This window comes from Pollicipes pollicipes, unplaced genomic scaffold, assembly GCF_011947565.3.
Source record: "Pollicipes pollicipes isolate AB1234 unplaced genomic scaffold, Ppol_2.1 Scaffold_5724;HRSCAF=6776_pilon_pilon_pilon, whole genome shotgun sequence".
In the NCBI taxonomy this organism is placed as follows: Eukaryota; Metazoa; Arthropoda; class Thecostraca; order Pollicipedomorpha; family Pollicipedidae; genus Pollicipes; species Pollicipes pollicipes.
Window position 1 is genome coordinate 1,633,214 of NW_023596746.1, and position 19,427 is coordinate 1,652,640.

The 19,427-nt window shown below is 64.9% G+C and overlaps 1 protein-coding gene across 1 annotated transcript in view; it reads left to right on the top strand.

Moving 5' to 3' along the window:
• The first annotated feature begins 1,333 nt into the window (after positions 1-1,333).
• Positions 1,334-19,427, top strand: part of LOC119102288 (transmembrane and coiled-coil domains protein 2) — an 18,741-nt gene continuing 647 nt past the window's right edge. Inside the window, exons 1-12 of the mRNA XM_037225654.1 lie at positions 1,334-1,349; positions 9,172-9,313; positions 11,914-11,932; positions 12,802-12,852; positions 13,494-13,527; positions 14,530-14,755; positions 15,895-15,939; positions 16,563-16,607; positions 17,798-17,880; positions 18,274-18,372; positions 18,646-18,962; positions 19,250-19,357. Coding sequence (XP_037081549.1) covers positions 1,334-1,349; positions 9,172-9,313; positions 11,914-11,932; positions 12,802-12,852; positions 13,494-13,527; positions 14,530-14,755; positions 15,895-15,939; positions 16,563-16,607; positions 17,798-17,880; positions 18,274-18,372; positions 18,646-18,962; positions 19,250-19,357 — 1,185 coding nt within the window. The remainder of the gene's footprint in view (positions 1,350-9,171; positions 9,314-11,913; positions 11,933-12,801; positions 12,853-13,493; positions 13,528-14,529; positions 14,756-15,894; positions 15,940-16,562; positions 16,608-17,797; positions 17,881-18,273; positions 18,373-18,645; positions 18,963-19,249; positions 19,358-19,427) is intronic.

Below are 19,427 nucleotides of genomic sequence, written 5' to 3' on the forward strand. Positions count from 1 at the left end.
TGCGTCAGCCCAAATTATGTTTGATATTGCGTTATGGATGTGCTTGATATGGTGAAGACAGGCCTCCAGCTCCTGGTTTGTTGGTAATATGAGGTGACATGTCGTACGCCGGCGACCTTCAGTATATCAGGAGGTACTTTTGAAGCGACGTTGCGATGCTAACTGGTGATAATAGTGACGGTGCTTCATATTTCTATCTTTGCTCATCCTCAAGAACCTCCTGAGGATGAGTACAGCCAGAAATACTGCGTACTGTCGATATAGCCGTCATTTACCATAGCAACGTCGTGTAAACCAGTGCTTCCTGGTGTCTTGATGACGGTCGGTAACTTAACATACGAACTTTCAACTCGTAGTGTTGCTATGAAGAAACTTATTCTGACCCCAATTCACAGTGGATGCGGTTGCTTCCGACCCTGACTCAGAGTGACACAACGCATGAGTCAGTTCTGATTCTGATTCAGTGAGACAGGAACAGAGTTCGGAAGCGGGTCCGGTGACGTCGATTCCGGCGACAATGCTGTAGGAGACCGTCATTTGGATATGGTTCACAGCCTTTCATGGGACACTTGCTCCGACAAGACGGTTTTATATATGGCGGTGTTCCATTTGCTGCACACGTAAGCTGTAGCATGCCTGCGTCCGATTGTGGACTTGTATCCTGTGTCCTGTGTCCTGTTCCGGTGTGGACGGCAGCCGACTCTCGAATGACTTGGTGGACTAACACCACTCCTGCTCTGATGCACCAGAAGGGCGTACGTGATGCGCTGCCATCCTGGCTCAATGGCAAGTTGGTTCGCTCCCTAGTCGATTCGCACTTCAGCCTAAGTTGACCACAAGTCTGGCCCAATATCGATTTTGGACACTTTGATGCCATTTTCCCATCCGTCGCTGTCGTCCTATGGAGACCGTGAATTTTTGGAATGGACCCGAGCGCCTAGAAGTATACTCAGTGACACGCTTGGTGTCAGGCTCTCGGGGGCCGCCGTCGCCCCGGGTGTGCCGTCTTATCGGCGGTCAGTGGCCGCTCGCCGCCGGGGCGCTGCGGCGCCGTCGCTCCCGTCGGTCCGTGCCGGCTGTTTGAGGCTCAGGCCGGTGGCGCCGACACGCCGCGGACGCCGGCCGGCAGCGGCGCTGTCGGCCCGGTCCTGGCCTGCCCTTGTCCGACTGTCCGGCGGCCGCGCCGAACGTCCGCTTCCGGGGCGCGTCCTCCGCCGACCGATCGGCGCCGCTGCCACGCGCGCGGGCGGCGGCGCGCGGCGTCAGTAGCGGACCAGCGGCGGGCCGGGGAGGACGCGCCGCCGCCGCCGCCAGCCGCCGCCGTCAGGCCGCTATGGTCGGCACCGCAGGTGAGCCGCCGACGAGCACGGCGGGACGTGGGCGGCGGACTCTGCGGGAGGAGTGCGCGTCCACTGGTGTGACGAGAACTGTGGGGTCAGCTGGGCCACTGGCTGTACGGGGCAGAGTTACCCTGCAAGCGACTACTGAGGCCTCACGTGCGGCGAATGTGCTCCGTGGCATTGTTACGTCCACGTTTGTCGAGTACATCTAGTTCTGATAAAATAATTATGCGTGAATTTCTCATCCTCTTCTCTCCTCCTTTCGTGGTCTCCCTTCCTTGTCTCCCCGCTCTTTACTGCGGCAGCGACCAATCATGCCTTCTTTGCTGGTACACGGGTGAGGCCTTGGTGGTCATAGTCTGTTGCCGTTTGTCCACCGCGTCATGTGGCCGAGAGTTGATCATCTGTTGGCCGGCTGCCGTCGCCATGACGCTAACGGAGGTAAATGGGCCGGGCGCCGCTGCTCCGGCCAGGCTGCTCCGCCGGCTGCAGCCGTTTTCACCCAGCCCGGCTGTGGTCGTTGTCGGCCATCTCTCCGCGTGTCTGGCCGCTGCCAGCCGGCTCGTGCCTGTGTTGCCTGCCGCCGGCATGTCCGCTGAAGCACGGCCCTCTGCCTGCTCGCCCGCACACGCCTCACGCCTGCGGGCCTGGCCCACATCTCGACGGCCGCAGCGGCCTGGCACTCGAACGTCTCGGCTGCCCTGGTCCGTGTGCTGGTCCGCGTGCGTTCCGTGTGCTTAACTGTTCTGCGTTCTTCGCCACCGCGCCGCCGTGCGGCCGTTCAGGCGGCGGGGCGGCGTCACGCGCCCGTGACTTCACGCCGTGCGCGTGAGCGGCGCTGCCGTGAGCAGTCGTCGGCGCCGTTGTGTGAACGGTGGCGGCTCGGTGGGCCGGCGCCGGCCCGGGGCGAGAGAAGCGGCAGACCGGCGCTACCGTGCCGGCTAACGGGCACTGCGCCGGGCCTGACCCGGCGCAGTCGTGATCTGCTCCCGCGGAAACGCGCGCGAGGTGGCCGGCCGTGGTCACGGGCCGGCAGACGGACCGCTGCCGGTCCCAGGGCGTTGGCACTTGGGGAGATGCCAGCGGTTGCTATCGCGGTCTGACGGAATGGGATTAAAGGGGTGAGCACTGTGACTAGGTTTCACAAGCATGCGAGAAACTGGTGAGTGACACGCGGCGCTGTATCGCGGACGAGGAAGTGATGCGGCGCTGCTCCGTGTCACGGGAAGTGATGCGGCACCGCTCCGTGTCACGGGAAGGGGTGCGGCGCTGCTCCGTGTCACAGGGAGGAGTGTGGCGCTGCTCCGTGCCCGGGGCAGCTTTGCGGCGCTGTTCCGTGTCACGAGCAGGGGTGCGGTGCCGTCCCATGTTACGGGGAGGGTTGCGGCGCCGGCTCGTGTTACGGGGAGGGTTGCGGCGCCGGCCCGTGTCACGGGGAGGGTTGCGGCGCCGGCCCGTGTTACGGGGAGGTTTGCGGCGCCATCCCCTGTCACGAGGGGGGTTGCGGCCGCGGCCTGACGTGACTCGGCCGCCGGCGACGGCAGGCTGAAGACCGTCCTATCGGCGCCGCGGCCTGACGTGACTCGGCCGCCGGCGGCGGCAGGCTGAAGACCGTCTTACCGGCGCCGCGGCCTGACGTGGCTCGGCCGCCGGCGACGGCAGGCTGAAGACCGTCCTACCGGCGCCGCGGCCTGATTCCTACCCTGCTGGGCCGCGTATGAGTCAGGCGCCCCTCCCCCGCCAGAGCCCTTTGTCCTGCGCGTGGCGCGCGGCCCGCCTGCCGGGGTCTGCTGCAGGCGGCCGCCTGGGGCAGTGACCGGGCTCCGTCCCACGGGGGGAGCGGGGCGGCACACGTGGCTGACTCCGCCGAACGGGTCCCTGGTGCACCCCAGCCAGGGTTGGCCCGGGCAGGGCTGCCCTGCGAGCGGGTCAACGGCCGGCCAGCCGCGTCACACAGCTGGCGGGTCGTTCGGTTGGATGGTCTGCTGTCTGTTCAGGTAGTGTTTTCAGGTCGGGCGGCTGCTCGCAGGCTCAATTATTCCTCTATCGGGTGTAATGTGACGTCATATTCACTTCATATCTCTGTCATATTAAACGCCTCGCGGGTTATGTACGACAAGACACAATTTTCCATTGTCATGTCAGAAGGGCCTTCTGTCGCGCAGCGTTTAAGTCCGATGGTCATTTGTCACAGCCAAAACCAAGTAAAATATTCCCCGTGAAGTAATATGTCATACATTCTTAAGTCAGATGGTTCACACTGTCATGCCGGGTGTTCCACACCGTCAGGGCAGATGGTCCAGTATGACGTCATGTGGTCTCCAGGTCAGTTCAGGTGGTCATTTTCCCAGTTCAAAGAGTCGTGAGCTTTGTTGATACTCAGTGCCGTCAGATGGCACTATTGCCGCTGTTGGGTCTGACGCCGTTTCGTGGACGGATAGTATATTGTCCGGATCATAACACTTAAATATGAGGTTCATATCGGACCAGGGAACAAAGTTGGCACGCATGCGTCATGTCGTTTGTCGCAGCCAACACGAAGTCAGACATTCCCTGTGTAGTAATTATTTTATATCTTAAGTCACAGGGTTCACCAGATCATGCCTGGTGTTGCGTCAAAACCGCACTTGTGCGCGGTTTTGTTCTTCTGTTTATCTGAGGATTAATCACTGGTTAAACATGTATGGCGTTAGCAACCATGCAGGAAATGCGCTCTTAGTACAGGACTTATACAGTCTGACTTTAGAGCACTAGAGCCCGTTCTCTGCGTGACCTTTTAGTAGTGGTGTTGTCTGGCAGACGGTTGCCCCCAGTAGGCCGTTCAGCGCAGCCGACTGAGTGATGGCCTGGCGGCTGCGCCGGTCCAGCCTGGAAAGAAGCACAGCTGGCTGTCTTTTCTCGTCATACAACCGACATGATCGTGTCGGGGCCGCGTCCCTCCGCGCCTGTCCGGTGCTGTCGGCTCTGTGTGTGACCGCCGGGCTGGGCCGGGCCCGCTGACCCAGATCGGCCGCGACCCCTGGAGGTCTGCCACGGCCGCGGCGCGCCGGTCGATCCTGCAGCTTCGATCGGCCGCCGCGCCCGCCGCTGAGAGCCGGCCGGCTCGGCATGCGGCGGCGCTCCGGCCGCCTCGTCCCCGCTGTCACTGCGCCGCGCCCGCCGCCTCTCGGCCAGCGCGGCGGTCGCGCAGCGGTCCCACGCGTCGCCGAGCACTTCCGTTGCGCCCGAGGATGCCACCCCGTCCGTCGCGTCGCAGCCGCGTGCTGTGCTGCTGTGGTGGCTCTAGAGGTATCTGCACCCGTCCAGGCGGTCCTGAACGGTGCCACGCCTGTCACTTATCCCAGGCGTCCCCTTATAGCGGCCGTCCGTCAGACGTCAGTGGCCTCGTCTGCTACGCCCGGGGGTGCCGCTCCCGTCCGCTGTGGTCCAGCTGGTCCACAGCACTCAGCGCCACACGAGTCCTCCCTGCGCCCGTCCGCCGGCCCGGGGCGTCACGGGTCTGACGTGTCCCGGCTCGCGCTGGCGCGGCGGGCAGGCTTCAGGAGCTGGGTGTTGCCGGGCGACGCCCCATGTGTGATGTGCAGGTCTGAGTTGACCACGGGTGGTTACCCAGCCCAGCCATTCAGCTGCAGCTATCGGGGATCGCCGGCAGCTTGTCGGCGGCCAGCGCCAGGGCCAAAACTCCGCGCGTCCAGCCTCTCCTCGTCTGGCTGCGTGGCGGCCATGTGTCACGTGCCTGTGTCCGGCAGTCGCCGTGTGACCGTGATCAGCTCCGTGACCGCTGCCGGGCTCTCGCTCCGTGACCGTTGCCGTGTCCTCGCTCCGTGACGACTGCCGGGCTCCCGGGTCCAGCCCGGTGGCCTGCTGACCAGAGCGTGACGTCGCGCATGGTGTGCTGAAGACCGGCCCGGACCGTGCCGCCCAGTAATGGTGGTGACACTCGCGAAGGTGGCCCGTGGCGCGTGACCTTTGTCCCAGTGCCGGCCTCTGTTCTGTGCTGTGCGTCCCCGCTACCGGACGTGGCGCGGGCGCAAGTGTCCCGCTCGAGGAACGGCCAGTGATGGTTGTTTGGGCTTTTTCTCTGTGACGCGCCTTTTACCGGTGTCTGTGGGCCTGCGCTGAAAATAACCCCCCTGGGCTGCACGATATGGCACCAACTTTGAGAGGATAGCTCTGTGGGCTGAAGGTTCGCTTTCCAGGTATTCATGGAGATTAAATATGCCTATGTGCAACTGGTTGACGAGAATCCCTCGTGACACATCTCCGACTCCGATTGTCCGTCTGACAGTCGCATTCTGCAAACCCTGCAGCTATTCCGAGAGTGACGGCACGTATCAGCCCGCGGCCTGGCCTCGCCGCGCGCGCCGCGGTCACTACGCACCGCCCTGGTGCACGCGCACTCCGGCCGAGGCCGGGCGCACCCACGCGCGACTCGTATGCCTGTCACGGCCTGAAGGGGGCATATCGCGGTCAGCGCGGCGTGCGCCGAGGAAGTGGCGGCGGCGCGCGGCCTTGATGCGGCCGCGCCGTTTCCAGCCTTGGCGCGTGATGGGCGCGTGCATCCATCGCGCGCGCTCGCTTCCGGCCACGGGGGCATCGGCAGGCCGGGCCGCACGTGCCGCACGGTTGGGGCCCTGGCGTTGGTGTTGGTGGCGGGGTCGGAGAGGGGCGCTCTTTGTGGTGGCGTCGGCTCGCGCTGGCATCGATCGAGCGCCGGCTCCACGGTCGCCCAGCTGGCGGCTGTGACGCACTGGACCGAACCGGCGAACTCTGTCTGTAGGCTGCCTTGCCAGTGGGGAGACGCCGCCCTGTACCTCCCCCACTGGCCCGATCCTACCAGTACCTCCCTCCCCCACCGGCCCAATCCTACAGTACCTCCCCCCCCCCACCGGCCCGATCCCGGCCGGCTGTTTACTGGCCCCGTTTGTCGGCGCCAGCTGAGTGTGCGGCTGGGGCCGACATCTGCGGCCTGTTGATGTGTCCTGATGACGTCCCCCCTGCACACACATACACACACACACACACACACACACACCCCTCCGCCCGGCCGGCCGACTGTCCACTCCAGCGGGCAGGTGGGCCTCACTGCCCGGCATCGAGCGCCGGTCGGCGAGGGCCCCTGTCCGTACCGGAGCGCTGCGGGCTGTCCACTCCAGCGGGCAGGTGGGCCTCACTGCCCGGCGTCGAGCGCCGGTCGGCGAGGGCCCCTGTCCGTGCCGGGACGCTGCCGTGGACCGCCGCCGCCGGCTCCCGTGGCCTGCTCCTGCGGGCGCCGGCGGCGGGTCGCTGCGGCGGCTGCTCGGTCAGCTGCTCACGTCATACCCGAGCCGAGGCCCAGGCTGCAGACTGTGCGATAACGCCACAGTGATCGGACCGCCCACCTGCTGCGTACGGTGCGCAGCAGTACAGCGGGGCGGTAACGCGTACCGCGCTGCAGTACAGCGGGGCGGTAACGCGCACGGCGGTCTGATCGCGGGTGCTTTCCTCGTCCTGATTTCCTCGTCACAAGGTTGTGCAGCCATAACAGGAGGGCGTTGATTTGCGTCGGACGCTTGCACCCACGCCTGCGTGTGGGCGTTGCATTGCTGATGCCGCTGTTTTCCTGACATTGGCCTTCGTCAGTGCGAGGGGCTCCGTTTTCGCCGTGTCTGATGACTGGCCGACACCGAAGCCCCGTGTTGACGGCTGGACTGGCGTCGAGCCGGTATCTTGATGTGGCTGGGGCGGGCCGCGGCGCGACAGGAGACCGAGCCTCGGCGCGCCGCTCGGGCTGCGACGCGACGAGTCGGCCGCCTCCGTCAGCGTTCAGCCGGCCGGAGGCAGGCCGACCGCCGGCCCGCGCGCCCTGTCCGGTGACGTCTCCGGTCTCGGGTCGTCACGTGCGCCACGTCACCACGTGTCGCGGGCGTGGCCGAAGTGGAGGGATGCTCTTGACCGTCCCAGAAGGGGGCAGCAGAAGCGCACCGCCACGTCCGTCCGCGCACGAGTGCTGCCTTTAGCATTTTGCACTGCTGCTGGCGGGACAAACGCGGCGCGCGGTGGAGCTGCACAGCTGTGACCAGACTGCGTCGGCCGCATCGGAAGGGGCCGAGTCGGCCGCATCGGAAGGGGCCGAGTCGGCACAGACCCGGAAAACGTTGGCATCACCGGCGGACAAAAACGTCCGCCGCTTGATGGTCGCGGATGTCTGGCAGGCGACCAAAACAGATATGCGGGCAGCACTGGCGGACGTTGTTGTCTGTTGGCGGCGCCGTCCCAGCGCAGGCTCCTGTGCGCCTTGTCCCCGATCCTTGTGTGGAGACGACGGATTAGGTACTGTTGACTCATCGTTTTTGCTGGTCGGTTGCAGCTAATGCCGCTGCTTTCTGCGTGCGCCTCCTTGTCCGAATGCACGGATTCCATCTGTTTGACTCATTGTTATTGTGCTCCGCCTATCACCGGTAATGCTGATGAGACTTGTGATAGACGTCCTGATGTCGTAATGTCTCCGAGCTGATCAGGCCTGTACGGATGCCTTCGCAGGGTCAAGGAGGGAGTGGGCGAGTGGTCAGTCAACTCATAACAAGCATCAGGTTTTATCAAAACTCCAGGCAAGCAGCTTGCTTAAGCTGCGACGACATTTGGGACCTCTTTCCCGTGTTGAAGCGGTACTGATTGGTCCTTGTGGTTGTCGGCAGCTGGATTACCAAACAAGGCCAGGGCTGAGTCATTTCGTCGCCGGGTAGAAGCCGCGTTATCGGCGTGAGCCCTGATTCACGTTGATGGAATCACGATGCCCACGTCGTCAAACACTCCGGTGCGTCAGACGAGGACGGCCGCCAGCGCTCGGTAGCAAAGACAGGAAGACAAGATAAGCCTCCTGATAAATATGCTCGGAGCCTTCCAAAACAAGCCAGCGTCTGCGGTATGCCCGGGGGCAGAGCGGCGCGTCTGCCACGTCCCTGTGGGAAGGGGCAGACCAGTGGTCCTTTGCTTTGGACTGGAAGGTCCGGCTGCCTCCACATGTGTTCGATGGGAGTCCCGGAGTACGTCATGCGTGCGTATCTTATTGGGAGGGTCACAACCTCAGCGTGCCGTCCTGCCCGTGCCAGCGCGGCGGTCCGGTGCCGCTTCTGACTGCGCGTCTGGCGGGGCGGGCCGGGCGGCCGGATATGTGCCACGCCCGCCGACCGAGCCCAGCATCGACCCGGACGGGGCGGTCGGCCGGCGGCCTCCATTCATCCCGCCACGCCACCGGCGAACGAGCGGCAGCGCTGGAGGTCGCCGGGGTCATCCGGCAGGTCGCACGATCACTCAGCGGGCGTCGTGTCTCTTCGTTTGGAGCAGAGGCGTGGTACTCAGGGATTTAATCCAGTGTAATGCGGCGTGGGGAGGAGAGGATAAGACCTTCACGAAGAAGTGCTTGTGGAGGGAGATATCCAGATCGCACTGCGGCGGGTGTGCACAAGCGAATAAAGCCACCGCTGCCTCATCCTTGGGCGAATTGGGAGAAGTGTCTGCGGTCGCGGTTCGTGACGGACGGCTTGGCTTGAGAGTGCCGTGTTGGCGGCGGTGCTCGTCGCCCGGTGCGGGCGCACCGGACCGGCCGGCCGGCGCCCGGTGCGCCGCTGACGTGTCGGCGGCGGCGGCGCCTGGCCCGGAGCGTGCGCGGCCGCCAGCTGCGGCGGACGGCCGGCCGACGCCGACGACGGCCGCCGACGGAGGCGCGCGGGGAGAGCCGGTGGGCCGATACGGCCGGCGGCCGGCGCTATCGCGGCCGGCGGGCCGGCCAGTCGTCCGCCCGGCGGCGCCGCGCCGCCACACGGCCGCTGACCGACGCCCGGGCCCGCAGGCGATGCCCGGCTGGGAGTGCCCCGGTGGTGCGCGCGGCACGCTGACGTCATGGAGCAGCTGAGCCTGAGCGGCCGTCCGTCGCGCTCGCGCAGTGTGTCGCCGGCCCCGCTGCTGCCGCCGCTGCCGCCGGCCACCCTCAGGTGAGTGAGCAGCCGGGCAACTGGCTGAGAAGCGCCACCTCTCCCCGTCCACTCCAGGTCAGCAGTGCCCATCGCGCGTCTGGTCCTCGTTTACTGACCATCCCACTTGATCAGCCAGCTTCTGGCCAGTAATGCCCGCCTCCGGTCCAGTCCCCAGGTCATTCATCGCCCTCCCCCTCAGGTCAGGGAGTGTGTGTGTATCAGGTCCGTAGTTTCCCATGTCAGGTCACCGACGATCTTCCCCGGATCTTTAGAGCGTGTTTGTGCATGCCATTGTTCGACCACACCCGCCACAGTTCCCTTCCGGTAACTTTCCACCTCGCAGCTCAATAAATGTCCGACCCGGCCATACCCCAGTTCAGTGACCGCCCACCCCATCCCCGCACCTCATTTCAGTGACCGCCCACCCCATCCCCACATTCCAGTTTAGTGACCGCTCACCCCATCCCCGCACCCCGGTTCAGTGACCGCTCACCCCATCCCCGCACCCGAGTTCAGTGACCGCCCACCCCATTCCCGCACCCGAGTTCCGTGACCGCCCACCCCATCCCCGCACCCCAGTTCAGTGACCGCCCACCCCATCCCCGCACCCCATTTCAATGACCTCCCACGCCATCCCCGCACCCCAGTTCAGTGAACGCCCAGTCCATCCCCGCACCCCAGTTCAGTGACCGCCCACCCCATCCCCGCACCCCAGTTCAGTGACCGCCCAACCCACCCCCGCACCCCGGGTTAATGACCGGCCACCCTCAATTCAGCCGGCGTCCCCATCAGTTGTGACCGTCCCAACCTCCAATTAGAGACCGTCTGGCCCTCACCCCTGGGTTAAGCGGCCGGCTGCCCCCTCTGCATTCCCCAAAGCCCCAGTCGCGTGAGCGTCCACGCCACGTTGACCCCTCCGTGACCGGCCGCCCTGGACAGCGGACCGTGTTGTCGACCTCCCTGTACTCGTGCGTGTGTCTGTGCGTTGTGAGCGTAGGGCTGCGCTCCCCACCCTGTACTGTGGCCAGGCACGTTCTGCGAGCGTCCGTGCACGATGAGGGCCGGTGGCGCCGGCTGGGGGAGCCGACGGCGGCGAGCGGGCCGGGCGGCCGCCGCCAGTGGGGACCGCGCCACCACGGCTGGGGTCCCGGCGGGCTCCACACGCAGATTGGTGTGCCGACAACGGACAGAGAGCGCAGACACCAGACACGACAAATTGGTACCAACTGACACCGCACTGGCCAGAACACACGCCGGCGAGTGGGGGCTCGGTGTCAGATCATAACTGCACACGGCTGCGGACAGCGGGGACCCTTCGCGGGACCGGACAGCGTCTGACGCACGGGAGCGCTGGAGCGGGGCGGCACCCCCCGCGCCGGCCGGCGTACGGGAGCGCTGGAGCGGGGCGGCATCCCCCGCGCCGGCCGGCGTACGGGAGCGCTGGAGCGGGGCGGCATCCCCCGCGCCGGACACAGTCCTCGCTGGCTGACGTCTGGGCGCGGTGACGTCAGCCGCGCCCAGGGAGAACGGCCACACCTGTGCGCCGTGCGCGGCCGACCTAGCGGGGCCTGCCACCTGTGGTGGGGTGGCAGACCTGCCATGTGTGCCGAATCAGCTGGTGTCCCGCGCGCAGGGCATTCCGGGCTTTTTGGTGCCTAGGTGCGACCGCCGGCTTTGCGGCGTCGATGACTTAATCCCATTTCTTGGAAGCTCATACCTGGCGTGGTCAGGCGCGAGTGAATTCCGCGGTGTAATGCAGCGTGGGCGGCTGCTCTCATCGCACACGCGGACAAATCATGACTGACGGCTCCGTGCCAGGGTTGTCGTGCGGATCACGCGATTAGCCGGATTGGCCGCCACGCTTTGCATCGGAAACTCGCTTTTTGTGCAGCACCACAAAATAATTAAACGCTCGCCATAAACGGAGTGGGCGGAGAAGGGTGATGCCATTGGTGTCGGTGAGGGGCGTGCTGCCGCGGTGTCGCTCGCTGCACGGGGTGGCGGGTGCATCGTATGGCCGTCGCTGGTGGCGGTGCGGCAGTGCCGCCGCGCGCCGCGCCCAGCCTGTGACCACTGTGCGCCCTCTTACAGTCCTGCTCGGACGCTGCCAGTTATGCTAGTCTCCCGTCAGACATGAACCGACAGCGTAGTTTGCCCTTGTTCAAAAGGTACGCCCTGGCCTTGTGTGTGTGTGTGAGCGGTAGCCCTAGCGTCGTTAGCCGCCCGCCGCCGGCAGCTGGGCGGCCACCCCGCCTCTCCTCTGTTTGGTTTGCACGCGCCCGGCCTGCCGTCCGCACCACCGCCGAGCCGCCGTGGGTCGCCTGTCGGGCGCCGGCGTCCCGTCACACAGCATCGATCACGGGCCGGCCGGCCGGCGCCGCCACGCGTCCCGTCCGCCGACGCTCACCTCGTTTTTGTGCGCCGTCCGCCGACGGCACGGCGCGGCGCGCCTCGCCTCGCCCCGCCCCGCCTAGCCTCGCCCCTCACCGCGTCACAAAGCCCGCTGGTCTGAGTTTGCGCCGCCGCTCGCCGGCACCGAGTGAGCACGTCTGTTGGACCGCAGCACCCTGCCTTAGGCACCACGTGCCCGTGCTCGCCCACGCTCTCACCTCTCACAGTCACTGGCACCTGGCGTGTGTGAGCGCCGCTCGGCTGGCGTGACGCCGATCTCGCCGGACCGCCCGGCCGTAGCTCCCCCCTCCCTCCCCCCCCCGCTGCCCCCTCGCAGGTGCGTCGCCGCGCCGAGGCGCACCCGGTGAGCCAGATAACGCGCCGCTGGCGGCTCCGGAAGCCCGGAGCGCACGCAGCGCGCTGCGCGTGCCGATAACGGCGCGGCGGTCTGCCGACGGAGGCGGCGCAGCCTTCTTAGAAGCCGACTCTGAGCCGTTTGGTGGACGGGCAATGGCTGGTTTTCTGGATTTCACCACTCGTTTGTTAGTTTTGTTGCCAGCTGTATCGCCAGCCCATTGGATCATGGCGTTAATTCAGCCACTGGATGCGCTTTTAGATAATTAACAACCGCCAATAGTATCTATATGTCTCGTAGATCGCTCCAGCCATTTTCTCTTCCTGCTTTTTGTCGCAGATGCCGTAGTTCACCTGTTTTACTCACTTTGATTCTCTGCCGGTTATTTTACGTGTATTACCCTTTAAATGCGTACTGAAGGGGGACACGATGCGGGCTGCTAAATTGGTGGACGTAGCGAACTGAATGTGAATTGCACCTTAAAGCTCTCTGTATGACCCACCTGCCTCATGCGTATCTACTTGAGCGAAACACTGCTCCCCACCCCCCCCCCCCCCCTCTGTCGGCGACCCCCCCAGCGCTGCCCCGCTCACCGCTGGCTCGCCCCGCCGACAGCAAATGGGGCTCCGAGTCGGCGGCGTCCGGGGCTTCGGCGAGCACGCCGGCGCGGCCGCGGCGGCGCCGCTCGCCGCGCGGCGCCGCCGCCGGCCCGGCCGGGTGGCGCGGCCGCGCCGAGTCGGACGTCACGCCCGCCCGACAGCGCGGCGACTCTGGCGACGAACCGTACGGCGGCACCGATGACGACGAGTCGGTGAGTGGCGGCGCCGCGGAGGACAGCTCCGGCCGCGCTCCGACTGGCCGGGTGCCGCGCCGCTCCGGCCGGGTGCCGCGCCGATCCGGCCGGGTGTCGCGCCGATCCGGCCGGGTGCCTCGCCGATCCGGCCGGGTGCCACGCCAGTACGGCCGCGCCGCGGTCGGCTCGGCGCCAATGACGGCCGGACCCCGAGGCTGACTGATAGCGAAGCTGACTGGCCGGAAGATCAGCCCGGCGCCGGACAGCTATCTCCGTGCCTCGGTGGCCGTATCATGCGATCCATTGACTCGCTATGAACTCACCGACCTGGTGGGTTACTGGGCGCCGTGTTCTCCGAGACCTATGTCCCGTGGCCTGGTGCTACTTGTGGTACCCCCGCCTCCCTGCACAACAGGTCGGCCGAGCTGGGCCAAATATGTCGGAGCGGTGGGTAAACCCCACTAACCAAGACCGACATGACCAAACCGGACGGCCATCGTGACCTGACCTGACCTGACCTGAGCTGACTGCGCTGCAGACCACGCCACTGGTGGGAGCGGCCGCCGACGCGGACGAGCCGGACCACCACGAGCGGCCGGACGAGGCGCGCATGCGGGAGGCCACGGAGACGGTGCAGTCCAAGATAGCCCGCTGGCAAGGAGGCCATCAAGCAGCAGCAGCGAGTCAGGGACGGTAGGCAGACCCCGGCGGAGCCAGCCGCGCTGATGCAGTGCTCTATGTTGTCAGGGACGGTAGGCAACCCCGCGGCGGCAGCCAGCCGCGTTGTGTGCAGTACTCTGTGTGTTGTCAGGGACGATAGGCAGACCCCGGCGGCAGCCAGCGGCGTTGACGCAGTGTTCTGTGTGTTGTCAGGGACGGTAGGCACCCTGGCGGCAGCCAGCCGCGTTGTTGGAGTACTCTGTGTGTTGTCAGGGACGGTAGGCAGAACCCGGCGGCAGCCAGCCGCGTTGTGGCAATCGCTGTGTGTTTGTCAGGGACGGTAGGCAACCCGGCGGCCGCCAGCCGCGTTGACGGCAGTGTTCTGTGTGTTGTCAGGGACGGTAGGCAGACCCCGGCGGCAGCCAGCCGCGCTGAGCCAGTGCTCTGTGTGTTGTCTTGACCGCGCATGGGGTACACTTGCCTGGAACACAATGCCTAGAGTAATACAGATATTGTATGGCAGTGTTGTGAGTAGCGTTGAGCTAGTGCCAACAGGGGCGTGACTGGCTTTCATCTTGGGTTGGCGCAGTCGTCTTGCATTTCACCCTGCGGAACGAAATAGCAGTGTTGCAATGTCTCAAAGATTGCAAACTGAACTGCAACTTGTTGCCGTTTAATGTATCTGGCAAATCTTCTTACGAGATGACTGCGATAACGGCGATGTACCCGCCCAGATATGACCCCTGTGGTCTGGTGGCTCGGGTTTCGTAGACTCGCAATCTGCCTGAGGCCCGGCGCTCGTCGTGACCCCACGCCACGGCATGGTTCAGCCGTGTTTCCGTTAACTGCATCGATCGCATTGCTCAGAGTTGAGCGGAAACTGCAACGACGAGCGCAACTTAATGAACTGACCGACGGGCGTTCGTCGGCTGCACTCGCAAAGACGCTGTCGAGCCGCTCCGTTCGCCGTTTATTTCGATCGTCGATCTCGGGCGCGAGCACCGCTAATTGTCTGTCGCTGTGCCTCACCCGCAGACAACGTGAACGAGTACCTGATCCAGACGGCAGCCGTGCAGGACAAGCAGCAGCAGCAGAAGCTGAAGGCCCTTTTCGAGAAGAAGAACCAGAAGGCGGCGCAGCAGATGGCGCACCAGCAGCGCAAGCTGGAAGTGTACACGCGACGCGCCAAGGAGCTGGAGACGTGCGGCCTCTCGCACCGTCAGCCCAAGGAAGTGCTCAAGGACGTGGGTTACGGACTCAGGTCAGTCCGTCGCCGGGCTGGAGGAGGGTCGCTGCAGACCGGCCCGCCAGCACAGCAGACTGACAGGTCGCGCGTGGGAGGGACGGTCAGGTCGGGGACAGGTGGGAGCTGAAGTTGTAGACTTTGGCGGGCTCGGTCTGTCGGGAGGAGAGCGAGTGTTGTTGTGAACGTGGTGCTGAGGTTGGAGAGATTGCCCGCTGTGCCCAGGTCAATCCGTGTTGCTTGGGACGGCGGGGTAAATGGCTCAGTAGTGGAGCTCTTAAACGCCCGACTCTGATGCGACCGCTCCACAGCCAGCACAAGTTCGTTTCATGCGCCAGATGATGGTGTTCGCTTCAACAATGCAACCGAAATGCGACCGAGCCAATGTCGATTCGGTAGTTTGCGATTGGTCAGCCTGGTAGCGTCGCAGCCTCTCAGGCTTCCATTGAAAATACTCGGCGTCGTCTCTCCTGGTCAGTCGTGTGGCCGTCCTCGCGTCTGCGCTACTGACCACTCCCGCCTTCCGTTGGCCGTTGACGGTTGTGCCCCGCCCGTCGTCGCCCTTCTGACGGGCGGAGCGTGCCCTGCCCGCCGTGATGGGCCATGACCGCCGTCGCCCCTCTAAGGGGCGCAGCGTGCCCTGCCCGCCGCGGTCGGCCCTGCCCACCGCCACCCCTCTGACGGGCGGAGCGTGCCCTGCCCGCCGCGGCCGTGCCCTGGCCGCCGCCACCCCCTCTCCCCCCCCCCCCCCTGACGGGTGGAGCGTGCCCTGCCCTCCGCGGTCGTGCCCTGGCCGCCGCCACTCCTCTGACGGGCGGATCGTGACGGGCCGGCGGCGGGAGGGGGCGGGGTTCGTCTCCGTCCGGCCGGACCGTGTTGACCGGATGACGTCGGCGCATGGCGCGGCCGGCGCCCGGCACCGGTTCCGGCTGCAGGGCATAGCCGGTAGTCGGGCCGCGGCCGGCGCTCGGCCGAGGTCGCCGCCGGCTGCGGTGTGGGGTGTGGAACGCCGCTGCGTGACGCGCGAGAGGACCGCGCGGCGCTGTGAGCAACCGTCGGCCGTGCTCCGTGGGTGTGGAGCGGCCGGCGCGGTGGGCGCCGGCAGACGTGCGGTTGCTTGTCTGGCCGCCGGTGCTGAGAGTGGCGCTCTGTTCCAGGAACGTGGGCGGAAACATTCGGCACGGCATCACCGGGCTTTCCGGGTACGTATGCGGCTGTCGGTCGTCCCTCCCGTGGGCCGGCGGACACCCCTGGCGACAACCAGTTGACTTTTGTAGCTTTAACGCTCGTATTTAGCTCGCTCCCTATGTGGCCCTCGCCCCCGCTCGCTTTATTGGCTCTTGCTTCCGCTCCCTTTGTAGGCTCTCGCTCCCGCCCCCGTTGACGGCTCTCATTTAGATTTCATGTAATTTTCTCTTGCGTGCGTGGCCGGGAGTGCCTCTTCATGTTGGCGGTCCAATGGAGCAAAGGGCCACATATTCTGCCCGACAGGAAGCGGTGACACTGGCTCGCACAGTCCGCGCTGCTCTGTTGTCGAGTTGTTACGATGTATTTAGATGTCTGTTCTTGCGCTGATGTGGTGACGCTGAAGCCGTTGCTAGCTACGCTCTGCGCGTGTGTGGAAGATAGACAAGCCATGTGCCATTGCTTAGCATCCATTCAGCTTTCACGTTCAGTTCGCTAGCCGTATGCCAGCGCTGGCACCAGTGGCGCCGGAGGCACCGGGGTGCAGGCGGACGCGCACCGCGCGGGACCGTACATCACCGCGCTGACCGCGCCCGGGCGGTGGTCACCTGTGTTCTAAGCGTCCTGTCTGGTCCTGCAGGGCCGTGGTGGGCAACATGAAGGGCGGTATCCAGGGAGCGGCGGAGTAAGTGCCGATGCCAGCTGGTGTGTCCGGGTGGTGACGGTGATAACGGTGACGTCCGAGTCCCAGCCTCAGCTCCAGCCCCAGCCACAGTCACAGTCACAGTCACAGTCACAGTCCCAGTCCCAGACCCGATCCCAGTCCCAGTCCCAGTCCCAGTCCCAGTCCCAGTCCCAGTCCCAGTTCCAGTCCCCGTCCTGGTCCCAGTCCCGGTCCCAGTCCCAGTCCGGGTCCCAGTCAGGGTCAGCTGGTGTTCACCTGTGTTGATCAGCTGCACATATGTGGTGCCGGCGAGTGCCCAGCAAGCGCCTCGTGCACCGCCATCCCGTGCCGTTGTTGGGATGGTCGACAACAAACAAACGCTTGCCATTGTCTTACGTGGCGTTTCCATCTAGAAACACTTCAAAATTCTGTCAAGGCTCTCGTGCGTGACTTTCGAGTGTGCCAGGAGCATACTCGTCTGAAAGTCTGAATCTATGATATTTGTGTCGGATACGCCACGAATCAGTTGAAGCGTCCCGTCTGTGGTTACCACGCTGCGCTGTTGCGTTACACATGTGGCACGTGCTCCGATGTGAAATATCCCCATCTGGGCGCCGTGCCGCCACGACTGCACGTGCGAGAGTCGAGCATCTCGGCGTCACCCCTGGGTCGGTACCCCTGTCGGCCTGTGGGCACGTGTGTGTCGGTCGCCGGCGCGTCCGCCCGACACGCCGGCGCGCTATTGTGCGCCGGCACGTCCGCCGGCGCACCCCCAGCCGGTCGCCGCCGCCGCCGCCACCGAGCGCCGCCCGGCCGCGCATGTGCCGGCAGCCGCCGCGAGGGACGGGGCGGGGCGTGGGCCGTCGTGCCGCGCACCTGGTCGGCGGAGGCGGCTCAGAGGAGCGCGGCGGTGTTTGTGTGTGCTGTGCCGTGCCCGCCGGGGTGTGTGAGAAGCGACGCGGCCGCCCGGCGCTCTGTGTATTGTCAGTGCACTTCTGTAAACCTCAGCTAGAGAAGCGGTAGTTTACTCGCTGCTGTTTGCACACTGTCGGCGCTGGATTTCACGTGTTGTCTCTGCGCGCGGAGCGTTGGTTGGTGCGGTCACCGCCTACGGCGGTGTACATTTCGCGTCAGTGACGCCGTGCGGTGGTGTGCTTCGATGACCTGGACTTGGTGTCGTCTGACCTGCTGACCCCATCTGCGCCCCTCAGGACGGTGATGTCCAAGCCTCGCGAAATTGCTCACCTGCTGAAGAACAGGTTCGGCAGTGCCGACAACATCACGGCCCTCACTAGTGAGTGAACGTAGCGGGTTTAACGGGAATCACTAGTGACAACTCGGTGCAGCCGCTAGCCATGGCAACATGAGACATCCTTCATTTGACCATGATTTTTTGCAGGGTGTGAAGTATCTAATAATACTCAGGTGTGAGGGTGTGTAAGTATATAAAAATAATATAATTCAGGTATTTTCCGCACTTGAACGTGTTCCGTTGGAATACTAATCGACCAAGCAGGCCTTCTCCAACGTTTGCTGGTAATCATAGCGACGGGCGGTGTTTTGGATGAAGTTGACTGTCCTATCGCCGCTCATTGTCAGCCCACTGTCAGTTATGTGCGTACAGTGTGCGGCGCTAGCCTGCCTGGCGTTGCAGCGGCCGCTGACGCGGGGTCGCCACCCTCCACAGACGACTCGTCGGAGGGCACACCCACGCGCAGCCACCACGGCAGCTCCACCCTGCCGCCGGGCATCCCCTCGTCAGCCGTCAGCGGCAACACCAGCGTCGGTGAGTCGCCGGCGTCGCTGCACCGGCCGTCGGCGTCGCTTCTCAGTGAAGACCGGCGGCCGGTCTTGTCTCCCACTGACGGCGTAGTCAGGTTTTCTCTCGCGGTCACGTCTTCCGGGCCGGTCAGGCCTGCTCTGTGAATGACAACCCGATGCCTGCTGGGTCGTCCTCGGTGTCCCGTCTCCATCGCGCGGTCTCGTTTGTGAGACCCTCAGGTCGGGATTGTCCCCCCTCCCGGGTGGCGCCACTGCGCCCCCCCCCCCCCACCGGCAGGTCAGCTGCGCTCTGACGAGGGGAGCGACCTGAGCAGCGCGGCGAGCGAGCCCGGTGCCCTGGCCACCACCTCTCCGCGGCACCAGGCCAGCGTGTCGTCGGCCGGCGCTGCCGCCACCACCGACGGCGCGCTCCTCCTCTCCGAGCTGCTCGAGCGCAAGGAGGAGTGCGACCGGCTGCGCGACGACGTCGACACGATCAAGGCGACGCTGCAGCAGGAGATCACGCTGCTCTCGCAGGCGCTTCAGGAGGAGCGCTTCCGCTACGACCGGCTCGAGCAGCAGATGAACGACTTCATCGAGCTGCACCAGAACGAGGTGACGCGGCCGTCCGATGCGACCGGGAGCGCCCGTCAACGGCGCGATGGGAAGTCGTGCTGTGCGAAGCGTGGGAGGAGCTAGTAGAGCGATTTCACGATCGAGATCCAGTCAGTGATCACCATGGTGTGCTCTGTGGATGATCGCTTGGGTCTGTTGAGATGCATGTGGCGTAGTTGCACTACGTCGGTTAAGTACATTGCTGTCGGTGGGATATCTGTTGGCGCTGGGGATCCCTGTGTAGCTGGGATGTGTAACTAACCGTACCGCACCGTCCGTGCGCCCAGGTGGAGAATCTGCGCCAGCACATGCATGACATGGAAGAGAAGGTCCAGTACCAGAGCGAGGAGCGCGTCAGAGACATTCACGAGATGATGGACAAGTGTAATACTCGGGTGAGTGGTCGTGTCCCGGCTCATAGCGCAGGGCCTCATGAGAGTCCGTCGCGGCCGTCACCGACCATCA